We start from the raw sequence: 18,536 nt of genomic DNA, 5'->3' as shown, positions 1-18,536 counted from the left end.
AACTGATGTAACTATTTAGCTTTTAAATGATTAAAAGAGAGAGTTAAAGCAAGCAGTACTGCATAGATTCAGCCAAACATCAAAGTTATCAGAGGCCTTAGCAGCACATCAATCAACTGCACACAGATGGGGTCTAGGGTCCAGTGTGTGATTAAAGCAGTGACCATGCAGAGGGACCAGAGGGACAGAACACATCGCCCACGAGCTGGAAAAGAAACGGCGTTTTTTATTTTGCTTGGTTTTCTTCATGTGCACACATCTGTGTGTGTGAGTATGTGTGTATGCGTACGCGTGTGTTGGGGGGGAGAGCTCCTGTGAATACAGCTATGTGTGCAGATGTATGTGAAAGTGCACATGGCTGTAGAGGCCAGAGGTCAGGTTCATATGTCATTCCTCAGGAGCATGTACCTTGTTTATCGAGATGAGGACTCATGCCGGCCTGGGACAGATTGACTAAAAAGGGATGAGCTGATCGGGGAACACAAGGGATCTATCTGTCTGTGTCTGGCTCCCTAAAGCTGGGATTACAAGTACATGCCACCATGCCAGGCACAGACAGCTTTTAACCCAAATAATTTACTTAACTAAAAGAAAATAAGCTTTACATCCCTTGAACTGATTTTTTTTTTTCATTACATTCATTTCATGTGTGACTGTGTATGGGTACACTCATTCCATGGCACACTTGTGGAGGTGACAGGACAACTTGAAAAGGTCCATTCTCTCTGTTCATTATGTGGGGCCCAGGAACTGAATTCAGATCTACATACTTGGCAGCAAGCAACTTTACCTGCAGAGCCATTTCACTGGCCCACTTTCTACTTACTTTTAAATGCTAATTCTTTACCTTATTTACTTCTTCTTTATTTTTTATTTTTTGAGACAAGGTTTCCTGTGCCCCAGGGTACAGGTCTCTAGTTCTCTACATAGCAAGGATGACCCTGATCCTCTGCCCCTCCTGCCTCTACCTTCCAAGTGCTGGGATTACAAGTGTGTGCCTATCTATATGCCTTTTAGAAACAAGACAATGCTGCTTTAATTTTTTCATAAGATTTCGTTTTCCTTTCCTGTCCCTTCTGTAACAAATGGGTGACACTAAATGAAGATGCTGGGTCAGGGCCCACACTGCTTCTAAACATGAAACTGACGTAAAAATCCATGGGAGAGGGGGCACTAATGCTCAGAATGGATGTGTCTCGGCCAGTGTCAACTTTCAGTTAATGGTGTCACTAGAGCTAAAACTGGCAAAACATAAATTAAAACTGATTATATCCTATGCGAATTTCCTGTTTTTACTTGTTGAGTATGAATTGTAATTTGTACTGAAAAGCAGGTAAACTGAGCAAATCAACAAAATGACTCACATGTACATTATGTACAAATATTAGCCAATGGTGCACGCCTTTAATCCTGGCACTCAGGAGGTAGAGGCAGGTGGATCCTGAGTTTGAGGCAAGCCTGAACTACACAGTACCAGGCCTGATGCGGCTACATAGTGAGACTCTATCTTAAGAAAATAACTTGGTGTTGTAGATCATAAAAAGAGCTATAGAAGACCTGGGAAGGAAGTGCCTTGTCCCCTGCCATCAGTGCAGAGGTGAGAAGCATGGGCAGAAAAGACTTAGAAGTCAGGTCACATAGCTAAGATAGGACTAGATCCTGTAACTTAGCTTCATACTGACACCTTAAGCGTACACAGAACCCATCCACATTCAGAAATGATTATAAAGTCTGTCGGTCCAAAAGAAATAGACACATATTTAATACTACCATGTATGCATTTATGCGTGTATGTACGTATCTATGTTTGAATGTGCATACTGGCCATACTAAAAACAGAAACACAGTCTTGTGTGTGTTAAGAAACCATCATTAAACTATATCCCCAGCCCACTCTACTTTTCACTCTGAGGCAGGGTCTTCCTACCTTTCCCAGGCTTTTCTAAAACTTGTAATCCACCTGCCTCAACCTTCTGATAAACTAGGGACAACCAGCCACTGCAATCAGGTCTGCAATTCCAACCATTTATTCTGAAGTTAGTAGCAGTCATACAGACATATAAATATAAACACTGCCCCTAAGGACCACACAGCAAAATCCCCCAAACCACCAACTCTGAAACTAGATCCAGTGTGCTTGGGGGGCGGGGGGGGGGGGGGCGGTTGGAAGCTTGCTTGTTTGTTTGTTTGCTTGGCCTGGAACTCACTATGTAGACCAGGCTGGCCTCAAATTCATAGAGAGCCACCTGCCTCTGCCTCCCAAGCGCTAGATGAGAAAAGTATGTGCGATGTCACATCCATCTTAGACCCAATGTTTACTTCCACTTCTAACTCTAGGCTAATGAGCGCTAGCTTCCTTGACTTGACTTTTCCTGAGATGGCTCCAACAAAGCATCCCATTAGAAGTTGTAAAGACCAGACAACGTGCTCAGCCCTAGAAAAAACTCAGACAACAAAGTTTCCGTAGGGTGGGGCGGTGGGAAACTTACTGCTCGGAGTCATAATAGTCCATCCGCTTCTTCTTCTTGTTGTAAGCTGCAACTCGGAAGGGTACTATTTCCAAGGTGATCAGGCCGGGGGCCATCGTCAGCACTTTGGCACCGTGGGTGGGCTCATAGAGGTCCTTCCCTGTCTCCGGATGAGGCATGCCAGCAGGGTCTCGTCCAACAATATAAAAGTTGGCTCCTGCCACCATCCGCGCTCTGCAATGCCACTGGACCTAGGACAGATGTCTACATATTAGACAACTAGGCTTTGACAACTGAGTGCTGAGAAATGGCGAATGGATAATAAGTGCACGTGTGTTTGTGTTCAGCTGTCCCACCGAGCTGCGCCTCTCTCTGTGTCTCACATCATCACTGCCCAAAAGTAGCAAGTTCTGACAAATTTAATGTATCTTCTTGGGAAGCTAGAGTTAAAATCAGGTCCCCAAACCAAAACCATAAATGGACCTGAATATGTATGTGCATGTATTTGTGGATTATTTGCTTATAAGATGTGTGGATGCACGTATATCCATGTGTAAGATTTTAAATACACATAAGAAGCCATTCACATAGGTCAAACTCCAATCTGCAAGGCTAGAGAGAAGTCAGGATGCGGCCTGAGCCTTGGACAGAAACAGGAATGTGGAGGCCTTCTGAAGGGGTCATAGGGCAGCTTCACGTCCCAATGGATACTATCCTGACTGCCAGATACTGGTGTGAAACATGGCCTAACTAAGGAAAAGCAGGAATCGACACAGCAGCGTGTTCCAACTGCCCCTGTTTACATGTCTCTTCTCACTTCCATAGACTCCGTTTCTAACACGGAGTCATTTAACAACTGGAGAATAACTTTCCTGACAGAGAAGTCCCCACCTCCAACAATTCATTGCACACACCCCTCCCCAAGGGAAAACCCTGAATGGTAACCCTCATTACGACTTCAGATGCTCAGAGTATGGCTGTTGTTAGTTGTATATTCTCAAATCCATCTTCTTTTTGACACATCTTAGCACACAAAATTATTCTTTAGGAAAGATATCATTAAATACCAAGAGAAAAGCTGATTCGATTTGTTAACTAATTATTCATACAGATAAAACTGTGCGCTCACAGCACCATTTTAGGTATCAGAAAGTCAACTCTTGCCTGCATGGCTCCCACTCCATTCCTAGGATGGGATTTCAGAACCAAGTCATTAAATCTTTATAGACTGGAAAATAAGGAACATCCTGTTGATAACCACACAGCCTTAACAGCTGCTCATTGTTCTGAAGTGCATTTGTGCTAAGGAAACAAATCCGGTAGCAATGCCTTCTAAATAACCCAGAGGAGGATTAAAGGAGAATCGCTGTTTGTGTTTTCAGTATGAGAATTTGGCAAATATGTGTTATTGGCAAGCTTGTTCCTGATGTCACTGGAAAACCTAAAAAAATGAGAGGTTTGTATTGTTGTTGTTGTTATCATTATTATTATAAAAGTCTTTATTATTATTATTACTATTGCTATTGTTGTTGTTATTGTTATTATTATTACTATTACTATTATAAAAGCCTTCATTTAAAGGCTGTAAATGCGCCAAGCACATAAGTTAGGCACTACAGAGAAAGGATTGGTGGAGCCAGGCATGGCAGCATGCAGGAAGCAGAGGAAAGAGAACTGCACAAGCTTGGCTGCACGGTGAGTTACAGAGCATCCTGTGCTATGTAGCAAGACCCTATCTCAAAAAGAAAGTGGGGAGAGGAAGAAGAGAACAAGAAGATGGGTAGTTTTTCATAAGCTGCTTAAATCACTCCAGGTCATAAACACTGAAACATTTAGTTACTTAAAACACAATTGCTAGATCTCGTAGTTTATTCATCAAAGATTGAGAAGTTAAAAACTGTCTCTTCCTCAGGAACAGAACCTGCAACATCCTGACTCAGCCACACGTCTGCGGTCACTGTCCACACTCAGACCTGGGGGTAGACTCAGCTCCGAGGTGCTTAGAACACCAAGTGCTGAATATACAGCACAGAGCCTAACTTCTTCAGCCTCCCACTCACCCACCATTAGGGACAGGGCTACTTTGAGACCTTTGGCAGCAGTGAGCTCATGTACAAAGGGCATGAAGCCCAAGGGCCAGGCCAAACAGGCACAAAGGCCATGGAGTCGGGTGGGCATCAACTGTGTGTCTTGCTGGATTTAAAGCTGAACCTAACTCTGGTCAGCTTCCCTGGAGCCTGCTAGCCTTGGTCTTCAGCAAAAATATCTGCTCATTGCATATTCCATGCCTGCTCAAATCTTCGATCCTCTAGCCATACAAGGTAGCATCCGTCTATCCTGGCCAGCCCTAGGTCCGTTAACCTCCCTTACTCCTCACTTACTCCTGATGTCTCTTTGTAGTAACCTTCCATCCACTGACCTTGTCCATAAGTCCCCAATGAGCAAGCTTTATTCGGAGTTGAGCTCAGTTCTATACTGAGGCCTTTTTTTGCTACTGCAATAGTTTCTGAGTACAATTTGACACCACTCTTCAGCTCTGGCTTTCTCTGACACACCTCAGCTAAGTCACACACGCCCTGGCCTTCAGAAGCCTCACTGGCAGGATGGGAGTGAAATCTGTGGGTTACATAATGCACGCAGAGCATCAGTGCAGTTTGCGAGTCACACGCAGACACTCAGAGATGTTATTTCTACTTTCTTTCTATTAGTAGCATTATACGGTTAGACACCAAGGACATTGCAGACATGAAGCCTACAAACGGTAAGTCAACCCAGGCTCTCGGCCACATTCCCAGTGCTAGGATTTATACACAAATTTACAAAGCACCCTTATGAGGCACAGACAGCGCCTTTATGTGGAGTTGAGATAGGGATGGTGAGAGCCTGCAGCTAAGTAATTACTCTTTTTCAGGCAGTCAATAATACATACTTTTTTTTTTTAATAATACATACTTTTATATATTGGTATGGCCAGCCGGCGAAGTACATGATTTACAGTTACACTACTTACTCCTCACAAAACCAGGAACCCAAACCCAGGAGGGCTAGGCGTGATGGAACACACCTTTAATGCTAGTACTGTGGAGGCTCTCTGCCAGTCGTTCCCACCACAAGGTGCTACTTTACCACAGGCCCAGAAGTGACGGGACCAACCAGTTACATACTGAAGAGCTCAAACCATGAGGCAAATGAACCTTTTTTGTTTACAATTGCTCCAGGAATCTGTTACAGGGAAACAGCTGGTTGATACCCTAACGTCCCTGTAGCTCTTGAAAAATTTAGAAAAAGCAAAAACCATGCTACATCTGTCCTCTGCTCTGGGACTTCGCAAAAAGAGCAGTATTGCCGTTGTCATAACTGTCTGGACCTTGGCTGGTAGATACAAAACAGCCTTGTGCTGCTACACTGCCCTAGCTGCTAGGATCATGAACCACAAAAGGAACCAAAGTCACTTCTCCCAACCTTGCCAACACCGGGATGCCTACAGGGTGTGGCAGCTAGCAGACATCCCCATTCAGCAGTCACCTAGCCATCAGGGAATGGTGAGTAGGTCAGTTGGCAATGCTACAGTAGTCACAAAGAGTGGCTTTAGCACTGCGCCGACACCCTAAGAGCAGCCTACCTCGGTTGGCCCAGCGTACATCATAGGGGATGGGAAGATGGCCACCACTGTCGTTTCAGGATTCAAGATGCCCTCCTCCAGCACCGCAGCATGCTGCTTCATACGCCACATCAAAGGGACGTCATCATCCTTCGTCCAGCCACCCAGAGGATGAAGGAGGAGGACGGGGCGCCGGTATCCCCTCTCTAGAAGCTGCTTGTGAGTGTCCTGCATTAACAGAGCATGCCCATTGTGCACTGGGTTGCGCAACTGAAATGCAAAGACAGCATCTGAAAAGAGAATTTTCAGAGTTAGGACTTTCCAGTGTCCCCTCCCTACATGGGACAAGCCATTCTTTACAGACTGATGACTACAAGTAACAATCAAGCAAGCTCAAAATCAGAAATGGGTAAAGTTGTGGTCTGGTGACTGCTTATTCCAAGGCAGGCAACACACGCTGCTACTCTTCAGTATTAACAGCCCTTACTTGTCTGAGAATGTGTGACACAGAAGCCTCAGACTCAGGGCAATTACTCCAGTGTACAGGCGAAAAGACAGTAACTGTCAGGCTTTCTTTCTGTCCTAATACTCAACTGCTTACAACAACTACAAATCGGTGGTCAGTGTGCCAATAGACCGACAAATCCTCCAAAGATCCTAACACCTGAGTTAGTAACCAAACTCGGGTCATTTTCAAGGGCTTTATAAAAAGAGACAGAATCCGAAGATAGTATGGCTTCACTTTTTACATACTATCTAAATTCATGCAGATTACTCTGATTGAGAACAAAGCCACTGTGTTGTCATCTGATAATGACATCTGGACTTAGGATTGCAATGTAGGAGCAACAATTCTCTTGATAATAATAGCATTGTTATTACTCAAATGGTGAAGGCTCCAAGAGTAACTGAATTGAGTAGCCACAGTCTGCTTACAATCCTGGTCTCATTCCTCCATGCTTGCTACCAGGGGACCTCTATCAGAAGCCATGGTTCTTTGGAATATAGAATAATTTTACAGAACAGAAAAACAACCCTGGCATGGGAACTCTGTGCTTCCTGTTCCCTGAACATCTGCCACCTCACCTCACCATCATGACTGGACTCAGAGACTCTTCAGAATTTTCTTATTCTTATTAATTTTACTTTTATCAAAAACAGTAAACGCTTTAACTTTATCACTTGCCATCATGAGTTTTCACATGTGTCTGTGGAGGAGTACATGAATGTGAGTGCAGGTACCCTCAGAGACCAGAGGTGTTGGGTCTCCCTGGAGCTGGAGGTCCAGGCAGTTGTGAGCCACCTGACATGGGTGCTAGGAGCCAAACACAGGTCATTTTCAAGAGCAGTGTAACTGCTGAGCCGCCTCTTCCATCCCACCTCTCACAGTGAACATCATCTTCAATCTATTTTCAATTGTGACCCCTCTAGTGCTACGACAGAAGTGCAGGAAGCTGTCACAAATGACTAGGACTTGGGAGGTTTATTTTGTCACATTCCTTAATATTCAATATTTGGGATAGTATCATTATCCTTAGGCATTCTCAAATTACCTTTCAAATATCAATAGGGCTCTTTTTTTTTTTTTAACCCAGAAAATAGGTGATATGACATTAGATACAAGGCACAGAAAAGTCTCGATAGGCTATGTGAGCACTCAACACCATTTTGCTTTCATGTGGAGGAGGGGTACAGGACAAACCACTGCTTTAATGCTTTCAATTTGTTTGGAATCCTGATTTGCATACAGACAGACAAGATCCTAATTATCTCAGTGACAATAAAATAGAACTTCAGGACTCTCCTCCTCAGATCAAGAAACGTGTTTTACTTCCTACTTTAATTATACTCTGGCCTTTCTAGAGAGTTTTGAAGGCTACCTCAACACAGGAGCACAAACACCCCCTCTTAAATTAGGGCTTTACTGCTTGAACATGGCTCTAGCCCACACTCACCACTGAGTGTTGTTTTCTGGCTTCTCTCTCTTTCCTTACTCTGCTTCATATGCACAACCACCTTTGAAACACAGTGATGTGTACTCTTAGACTGGTCTGAGTTACCACACTGGGAGCCTGCCGTAAGTCTTCAGCATTTAAGGACACACAGACTAGCTGGTACTTGGAGGCAACAGGCTACAGGCAGCTTGTTTGACTGGACAACTTCACATACAAGGACACTATGATGGTCTGAATAGGTATGGTCCCCTTAGACTTGTGGGTTTTAATGCTTGGCTAATGGGGATTAGCACTATTAGGAGGTGTGGCCTTGTTGGGGTAGGTGTGGCCTTGCTGGGGTAGGTGTGGCCTTGTTGGAGGAAGTATGGAGGTGCGGGCTTTGAGGTCCTCTATGTTCACTCAATGCCAGTGTGGAATACAGTCAACTTTTGCTGCCTTCGGATCAAGATATAGAACTCTCTGCTCTTCTACCACCATGTCTGCCCGCAGGCTACTGTGCTTCCCACTGTGATGATAATGAACTAAACCTCACTATAAACCAGCCCTGATTAAATATTCTCCTTTATAACAGTTGCCTTGGTCATGGTGTCTCTTCACAGTGATGAAACCTTAACTAAGACAGAAGTTGGTACCAGGGAGGAACTGAGGTATTGCTGTGGTAGACCTGACCAAGCTTTTGTTTGGAGGAATGTGGATTTGAGACTTTGGGTTAGGAAAGCAGTGGAATGCTTTAAGCCCCACTTAATGGACCATCCTAGTAGGAAGATGGAAGGCAGTGGTGCTGAGGATGGTTTGAACTGTGGGGGCATGGCTCAAGAGGTTTCACAGGGAGAAGAATATTAGTATGTTGCCTAGAGATTGTTCTTGTGGTACTTTGGTGAAGACTGGCTGCTTTTCACCCTTGCCTGAAGAATCTGCCTAAGACTAAGGTGGAGAGATTTAGATTAATTGCATTGGCAAATGAAATATCAAAACAGCCTAATATAGACTCTGTGCGGTGTTTCACTCTTACAAAGAACATTTTTATGAAACATAGCAAGTTTAGAAAGGAAAAATACAAAATGTATAGTTCAAGAGTTAAAGGGGCACAAAGAAGTGGTGCTAATTCCTGTGTTCAAGGAGTTAAACAGATTAAAAATGGGATGGAATTATGGGAGTGGTGACCTCAGGGCAAGATCCCATCCAGTTAAGCTTCCATCTTGTGAAAAGGAATTAAAGAAAAGCTTATGTCCAAGTGAGGTGATTCAGGCCATTAATCCAAGCATTCAGGAGACTGAGGCATGCAGATCTCTGAGTTCAAGGCCAGCCTTGCCTACAGGGCAAGTTCCAGGACACTCAAGCATAGGCAGTGAAGGAACCCATGGAAAACAGAGAGCTGGTGAAGAGGAAACTGAACATGGGGGAGGGGCCATATTCCCAGCCCAACACACAGCAGGACTTGGCAGCTTCGGTCATGTGGTTCTGGCTTTATAGTCAAGGTTAGAAGAAAAGGCTTATGAAATCACCACCCACAACTAAGGAAAGCCACTGAGGTCAGGCGTGTGGCAGGGGAGTCACTGCATGGAGGCCCAGATAGGCCACTGTGTGAAAGGAGTTATGGAATCTCCCTCTGTGAGTAAGGAAAGCCACTGAGGTAGATGTGTGGCAAGTGTGTCTCTACATAGAGGCCCAGGGAGACCACTTTGTAAAGCTGTAAAGTGAAACCTGGATTGCCTTGGAGACCCCAAGATATTAGAGAAGCCAGACCCATGTGATACCTGCCAAAGTATCTTGTTAACAGGGAGCAGAGCCAGCCCAAGAGAAAGAAATGCTCTGCAGTCAACAAAGCTGAAAGGAGTTGGAGATCTGAAGAGCACTTTGACATCAGACATGGAGGGGCAGAGTTTGGAGTTTGCTCAGCTGGTTTTCAGTCTTGCTTTGGTCCAGTATTTCCTCACTGTGATCCCTTCCTTATGTCTTGGAACTGTAATATATTTCCTATGCCATAAATATATTGGACGTATGTGATCTGCTTTTTTATTTTGATTTTACAGTTAAGAGATTACATGAATTTCAGAGAAGACTTTGAACTTTGCACTTTTAAACACTGCTAAGACTGTGATAGCATATAGGGTACTTTTGAAGTTTTGTATTATGTTATGGATACAAGCCTTTGGGGCCAGGGAGTGGAATGTGGTGGTTTGAATAGGTAGGCCCCCAAAGACTTGTGTGTGAATGCTTGGCCTATAGAGGGTAGCACTACTAAGAGTTATGGCCTTGTTGGAGTAGGTGAATCCTTGCTGGAGAAACTGTAGCCCTGTCGGGGTGGGCTTTGAGGTCTCCTATGCTCAAACTGCACCCAGTGTGGAATATAGTCCCCTTCTGCTGCCTTCAAGATAGAAATGTAGAACTCTTGGCTCCTCCAGCACCATGTCTGCCTGCACGCTGCCATGCTTCTCACCATGATGATAATGGACTAAACCTCTGAAACTGTACACCAGCCCCAATTAAATGTTTTCCTTTATAAGAGTTGCCATGGTCATGTTGTCTGTTCATAGCAATGAAACCATAAGACAGGCATGGCGCAAACAAGCCACCAAACAGAGGAAAATGGACAAGGGTTTTCATCATAAGAGTAAGACCTAAATACATAATAGAGAAAAGCTAAATAGATTATATGATGTGGACTAGAATTAAAACTGTCTATATATCGTATATGTATCTTTATGGTTTCCAGCTATAGCAACACAGATAAAGGAAAACATATGTAAAAGTGTATGAGTGAGTGAAGGGGGGGGGGAGAGAATCCAGTCCCTGAAATATAGGGAGAACTGATTCCAAAATTCCCATGAGTACAAAACCCCAATGAGGCTCTAGTTCCTTATATGCAATGTCATCATGTTTGTAGGTTACAAACACACATGCATCTATATTCTTTACAGTGTCATCAGGTCACACCCAATGGTTAGTAAAATGTCAGTGCTATGAGCATGCTGTATGCTGTACAGTCAGGGAACAGTGATAGCAGAGTTTGCATGTTCTCAGTAAAGACACCATTTTATTCCTGGATATTCTTGATCCAGGGTAGGCTGGATCTGCAGGGGCAGGACCAAAGGATCAAGAATCAGAGCGCCACCATTTGGCAGTATTCGAGGCAGGCTAAAACTAGCAGGTAGCACTGAGGGTGGGCATTGCTCAGTGGCACAGTGTTTGCCTGGCATAGCAAGGCTCTGGTCTCAACTGCCAGCACATAAAGAATTTTAAAAGGCAGGTGAAAGTATGACTACAATGGAGCAGGTACGGGTCTCTGCTCTACACACTTATGAGGCAGTAGTCCGAAATAATTTAAACTCATTTTAGAAAGGTGAGAGAGACTACCATTTTTACTAAGTTAACCTGACTTATAACAGGGATAGCTCAAAAACTGTCAGCTACTTTGTTAACAACGCAAATACTACAGCTTCCTTCCTGCAGTGTTCTTGACAAAAACGAATGCAATCAGGAAGAAACAGTAACAAAGCATGATGAGTAATAATTAAAATAATGTGCCCTGCACTCCACAGAAATTCCCAGGTTGGAAAAGCCAAGATGAACACTAACTGCTGCCAACCAAAGGAAACTGAAGACACCCTGGATTCTGGACCAGAACGGACAGGAAGTTAGAGAACAAACCACTGATATTATCACCATAAAAACGAATGGCGGGGGGGGGGGCAGTGTGTGGAGAGACTAGAGAGATGGCTCCATGGTTAAAAGCACTGGCTGGTCTGCCAGAGAACCAGGGTTCAATTCCCAGCACCCACAAAGAAGCTCACAACCATCCTTAACTCCAGTTCCAGGGGACCCAGGCCTTCTTCCGAACTCTGTAAGCACCACATGGCACTCTCACATACATGTAATATAACATTCATACACAGAAAATTAAACAATCTATTTTTTAAGGACCCCACCAGGAAGGACAGTTGCATAATTTGGGTGGAAATCAAGCCCAGGAATACTGCATCAATGTCATCTTCTGAATTGATGAGCTCAAGGCAGGTAGGCAAAAGACTGCCCTTAGTTGTAGGAACTATGGGGGCTTTGTGTCTGAAAGCCTCTCTCAAAGACAAAGACATGTAAGAGCAACAATAGTAGGATGTTAACAATTGTGGAATATGGGCTGAAAATTTCAGCCTTGGAATATTTCTGCAACTTTTTAATTATTTTAAAATTAAAAAGCAAAGTGGAAAACTGAGACAGGAGAGACATCAACCAATCACAATGTGTAGAGCTTATTACATTTCAAATGAACTAAAAAAAAAAAAAAAAAAAAAAAAAAAGATTCACTTTCCCCTGCCTTTTTAAAATGGAAATAGTAGAAAGTTGGACAACTAAACATTTGACAGTTTTAAAGCTAACTCAGGGTAAGGCAGGGTACTGTGGCTATGCTTTGGACACCTTCACTCTTGAAGAGATACATGCTGGAATGTTTAGATGAAATGACATGAAAACTCAGGTTTGATTCAGAATATGGTGAGAGCATTCAGCAAGGCCAGTTGTGGCACATAAGAAAGAAGAACGGCCCAGCAGGTCGTGGTAAGTCTGGGTCAGGAGCACAGGGACTCACTATACTGTTATCTTTGCGTATGTTTTAAATTCCCCGTAACAACATCTTTTAAGAGAGAAGTCGCTTGTGGGGGACCTGATGCAGAACTGCTTTTAAATTCAGTTACATAACCCTCACGTCTGCGAAGTTTACTATGAGACTGTTGACTACACATGATTGGGGCTCGGCTGCAAGCATTCAATCCAAATGCGATGGTGCAAAACTGCCTGGGAACAGCTCCTGAACCCATGGGCCTGACTATCTACCAGGACATTGTGGCCGCTAGATTTAGCTGCAGTTTGCGGACTGAGATAGGACAGGAAGTTGTAAAATAAAATCCCAAGCAACAGGAAAAGTGTAGAGGCGTCCCAGAGGGGATGAGCTGTCTCAGGAACATAAAATAACTCATTTTGTCAAAGATGGAGGGCACATGGCATAGGACAAATGCATTATATTCTCGATGCCCCTTAGAAAGAATATTGGTACCAAATAAGGGCTGTGAATGGAACATGAAGTGACCTGTGACATTTTGTAGAAAGTTAGCCCAACCAGACTACAGCAGACCGACCCAGGAGAGTACCCAGGGCCAATTCACCTGATAGGCCACACCCTCCCTGCACACTGTGATGAGGTCACAGCACCAAAGCCACAAGGCAAGGCTCTGTATTAGCAACTTGCTAACATTTGTTAACTGAGCAAATCTTGGCCATAGGCTCAGATCACCTCTCCACCTTCCTGCAGAGACTCAATCCTGCCACCCTGTCCCCATCTCTAGTCTGCTCCCTCGCCTTGGAGCACAGTCCCTAATCCTTGAGTCCAGAACACTCTAGCTCTCCTTTCTTCCCTCGGATCTCGGAGCTCACAACCCCATGATCTCCCCACGAGTCTGGACTGACTGTTCTCCCTCGACGGGAATGGTCTGGTCTGAACAGATGAAGACTCAAGTTCAGACAAGGTAAGGTAACAGTGAGGCTTCCGTGTCCTCAGAGTCTGAAATTTAGTCAGAGAAGAGAGCAAACATTTGGTAAAAGAATCCAGCTCTTTCAACTGCAGCAGCTCTGTTGGCAGAGAGGGGTGGCAACAGTGTGTCACTCTGGCCGCTGACGGGGTATGTGATGTCGGCGGAAAAGAGCATGGCTTCACTCTTCACCTCCACACCGAACTGTGAGACGGCACTCGCCCAACCAAGCTCGGCGCTTCCTGCTTGGCCAGTAAGTGAGCATGAACCTCTTGCCGAATCTCCAAGGCACCCTGCTTTCTGTCTCTATATGAACTTCTCCCCCACTATTTTCCCAGCCTTAGCATCCTCTGCAGGGCACTGACCTCCTAACCTCGTCTGCCTCTTTACCTAAGCCTTCGTTAAAATAAAAGCATGAGCCACTGCACAGATCTGGAGAGGCAACTGTCTGTCAATAGACTGTTTCAGCATCCATCCCTGGGTTTAATGCTTGGTTTTGCCTAGCCTCCTAATTATTATTTGCACACATATTTTGCACCACCAGAATCAAATATATGTGGAATTTCAGACCCTGCTGAGCCATCTGGATCTAGCCTCCAGTTTCTCCCTTTATACCAGGAGCAGCAAGGTTAACTGCTGGGCTATTCAGGAAGTACTCAATGCCCGCCCCCCCCCCTCCCACCATCAGCTATACTCAGTTACTGTGTAGGATCCCAGTCACACTTCTGTGCCCCAACTTCCCCACTCATCAGCTTCAGGCATCATGGAATCACCTCAGAATTTACTGTCTTCCCTCTTTTACTATTACAGTCTCACCACAAGCCCCACTCAGGCTATTCCTCATCACTTTCCCAACCCCCTACACCATGTCTATGTAAAGGATGAGCTTCCCACCCCACCCCCACCACCCCTACTCTCTGGACTCCTCCCCACCAGACCAGGAGGCAACCTGGGAGAGATGCATCCCTTCCAGCATGTGAGTGGGGAAGGAGAGAGTAAGGAAAGTCCTTCCCACAGTGTCCTTCATGACTTAAAAAGCAAAGAACAACAGTCAGTATTCCCTCATGGGGGAAAATGGGTGGACCACCAACTCCCAGACGTGTGTAGGACAGGTCCTAAAAATCCATCCAATGGCCTGGGCAGCAAGAGCCCAGTGCAAAGAGCTAGATGGACCAGGCTCTGCACCAGCTGAATGACCAACAGCAATGGCAGTGAGCGAGTGAAATGAGAGGGGCGGGGTCCCCAAGTGTCGGCCATTCTTCCTCAGATTTTGCAAGACCACGCCTCACTCCAGCCGCAGCAGGAGCCTCAGGGGGCACCCACCACTAAACCCACAAGTGCAGCTTCTGTTTTCTCTTCTCTTCACTTCTCAGTAAAACTGTCCTACACACAGCAGCAGTTAACCACTCCCTCTCCTCATCCTACCCAACAGTTACTGATTTCCCTAACTGTAAACAACAGCCAACAAGACAGGATGGACACAGCTATAGATGTGCTGGGAGCGGTGGGGGGGGGGGGGGCAGGGGTTATAAAGCTGTCTTTTTGAAGAAGGCTTTTCCCTCTGCCATCAAGACTGTCATAAAGTATTAATCTTTTTACTTATACCAGGTAAGTGGGAAAATGGGCAGGATTTCAATAAAGCGGTAACAGAGTACCTGGGTAAATGCAAACATATTATTTAGCTTTTTTTTTTTTTTCTTTTTTTTCTTTTTTTCTGTTTTGTTTTTTGGGTTTTTTGTTTTGTTTTGTTTTGTTTTGTTTTGTTTGCTTTTGAAATGTTTTTATTATTTTAAAGATTCACTGACAATGAGACAAATTAACACCTGGCAACACCCAGCCTACCTCAAAGAGGATGATGAGCACCAAAGAACTTCCTTATGGAGATGGCTTCAAATGTAGTAAATAAGACACTGGACAAAATGTCCTCATTTCTACCACAGACAGAATTCTTTGTAAGAATGGGCAAGCTTAGATGCAGGCAGAGTTGACGGCCAAACTGCCAAGACAGGGTAAGCCAGTCCTCCTTAGTTCCTGCCTCACAAATATGTCTGTGAGATATATTGGACCAGAAGGCTGAAGATGATGCTCCAAAGTTATAAAGAGTTTTGGGTGACTGTTCAGGTAGCAAACTGTCTCTGTCATCTTCTCATTTGAAAAGCTACTAACCTGCACTCCTGTTCTACTCGGGTAATCAATTTTATTCGTTCTCAAGATCTGATGTAGCTGAAGACCAGGTAGCTTAGTTTTACAATTAGGCTTATTTGTTTAGAGATGAAGAGTTTATTATGTACAGATAGATGTTTTTATTTGATAAGCATTTTTTTTCACACACTGGGACTCTCATATCATGACGACAAGCTGTTATTCTCAAGGCGTGATGTAGTTCACACGTTCACAGTTCACTGACTGGTCACTGCGTGACTCACTCTCCACACTCATCTCCGTCTGGCTCTGCCCTCTGCCCAGGACAGGCAGGGTGCCTCCAGGCTTACTAAGGAAAGGTCCTGAGCTCCTGGGTTAGGGATGGAAGGCTCCAGAGCAGGCAACCAGAAGATATGAGAAGAAAAAGCTGGAAGAGCCTTGCTAACCTGGAATGCCTCCACACCATGTCCACTTCACTGGGCTTCCGCACAGGGCCATCTCATAGCCAAGCCCTGAGTACCACGCCCATAGAAGCTCCTCACAAAACTATGATCTGTACACCTCCCCCAGAACACCCTACACACACAGCCGCATCTCATGGCGGCTCCCCACAGCACCATCTTGAGGCACAGTCTCCTACCTGGCATCAGAACACAAATCCATGCTGGACATGAGAATCTCAGTACTCAGGAGGCTAAGACAGGAGAATACTATGAGTTCAAAGGCAGCCTAACTATAGAGTGGGGCTCTCAGAAAAAAAGACATCTGCCATCTCTACTCATTCTTTTAAGACAGTCTGTGATCCAGCAGCTCAGCAACGCTCTCACAGGCTGTCTCAGTCCTGTGCTGCACCAGGCTAGTCTGAGATAAAGTGTGTCAAGTTTTCACTTTGTAACCAGCAGGACACCAACATTCTGTGCAGAGTAAGTCCTAGCAGAGCCTTGGTTGGCTCTGTGAAATCCTAATTTCTCCCTAGACTCCCAGTCAGTCATCTGGACTCCATGAACCTCTCATTAGTAAATGCCTCACCTTCCAATCATCGATGCAGGCAATAGAGAAACTGCAATCCTTCCCACTACAAAACAGCCTCCAACAGCCAAACTGTTCCATCCATGTACAGGAGACAACAATCTATACCTTGCAACCAAAACACTTAAGATGAGGGAGAGGGGAGCAGAACAGGCCTGAGCAGACCGACTATTCCTGCTTTCTTTCTCCTGAACACATCAGTAGACCGGTTGTTACTGGCTTCCTAACAAATAAACAAGAACTACAAAGTAAACTCCCTTGGTCTGTTGCTTATTTGCCTTGATCTAAAATGGAAAAGTAAACAAAATAACACTACAAACCTTTGTTGTTTGATGTAAGGCTAATAACTGGCTCTCAGCTACTTTAAACAAAGTTGCAATCACTCATTATGCAAAAAGTCCCCTACATGACTTAAAACGTTTGGCTCACAAAGAGCACAGAGAAAATGGAATAGTAAAGTCTCTAATTATGAACAATAATTCCATGATAAGCTGTCTCAACCGTGCCAATAACTGACTAACATCGATTCAAGATATGAATTTAGATTTTGGCAAAAAAACAAAGGTGGTCTCAGCAAGTTCCTAATGTGTTTCTGTTCACCACCAGAAAAAGGAAGGAGGGAAGGAGAAAGGGAGGGAGGGAGAAAGGGAGGGAGGAAGGAGGGAGGGAACACATGAAACAAACTATCTGTTACTAATGATTATAAATAAACGCCCCAACTTGAAGTGTCTTCAATAGTTTAAACATGTAGTACCTCTTTAAATATGAAGTCTGGAGACAGATGACAGAAGCGCAACACCAAACACATGTTTGGGATTCTCATGAACACAGAATGGCTGCAAGAACCCCAGATCCTCTATCCTCACCGACAGCACCCAGGTTGGGGGCGCTGGGGGAAGCACAGGCAAAACTGTGCCTTCCTTTGTTTGTTTATTGGTCATAATCCAGTTTCTTGTCAAGAAGGACTCCCCCCGCCCAGAAGCTGTCTCTCTCCTTTACAGTTCAACAGCCAGAAGCAATCTTCATGGGGTCCCCAAATCTCCTAAGGCTATAAGGGAACTGAGTGCCATTACTGCCTGAAACCAATCATTACTCACTTGTCAAATGAGCCCCAGCATGTTTGAAGACAGGAGACGAAGCTATACTTAGCCTGCCACTGTATGTAGCACTCAGAAGTCATTGGATGTTAAGCCAAGTGTAATAGATAGTCTTGTTTGTCAACTTGACTACATCTAGAATTAACTAAAACCCTTATGGAATGAACATCCACTGGGTTCTTGAACCTTCCATTGGTAGACAGCCATTGTTGGACGAGCTGGACCACAGCCCATAAGCCATTCAAATAAATCCCAGATAGATAGATAGATAGATAGATAGATAGATAGATAGACAGACAGACAGACAGATAGATGGATAGACTGACAGATAAGACAGACAGACAGACAGTTGATAGATTGAGACTAACTGGCTGATTCATTCTTTGAGTTTTATTCCTCTAGAGAACCCTGACCAAGTATCTGCTTCAAATTCACAGAGAAATAAAGTTCAAAAGGCAAAGAGGGGTCAGTCCTACCACGCAATCAAAGGAGCCAAGCAGGAAATGTGAATGAACAATGACTGAGGCAGGCTGAGCACTGCAGTATGTGTCCCACCTGAGGCCTCCAGGTCTACACTACCTCATGGTCACGTGACCTCACGGGAGTAAACAGATATCTTCTCTAGCCTTCACACCAATACAGGGTGACCAACTTCAGCTCGTAGAGAAACTCAGAGAATTTACTCTTTTACTGTGTGCCAGGTGCTGTTCACTCATGTGATC

General features: G+C 44.6%; 1 protein-coding gene across 1 annotated transcript in view; it reads right to left on the bottom strand.

Moving 5' to 3' along the window:
* Papss1 (3'-phosphoadenosine 5'-phosphosulfate synthase 1) overlaps positions 1-18,536 on the bottom strand; it is a 70,415-nt gene that overhangs the window by 10,560 nt on the left and 41,319 nt on the right. The window contains exons 10-11 of the mRNA XM_051165453.1: positions 6,091-6,359; positions 2,490-2,719 (exon numbers count right to left, since the gene is read on the bottom strand). Of these exons, the coding sequence (XP_051021410.1) occupies positions 2,490-2,719; positions 6,091-6,359 (499 nt within the window). The remainder of the gene's footprint in view (positions 1-2,489; positions 2,720-6,090; positions 6,360-18,536) is intronic.

Source organism: Acomys russatus, chromosome 23 (genome assembly GCF_903995435.1).
Source record: "Acomys russatus chromosome 23, mAcoRus1.1, whole genome shotgun sequence".
NCBI lineage: Eukaryota > Metazoa > Chordata > Mammalia > Rodentia > Muridae > Acomys > Acomys russatus.
The sequence above is the reverse complement of the archived record's forward strand: the minus strand, read 5'-3'. Positions and strand labels throughout refer to the sequence as shown.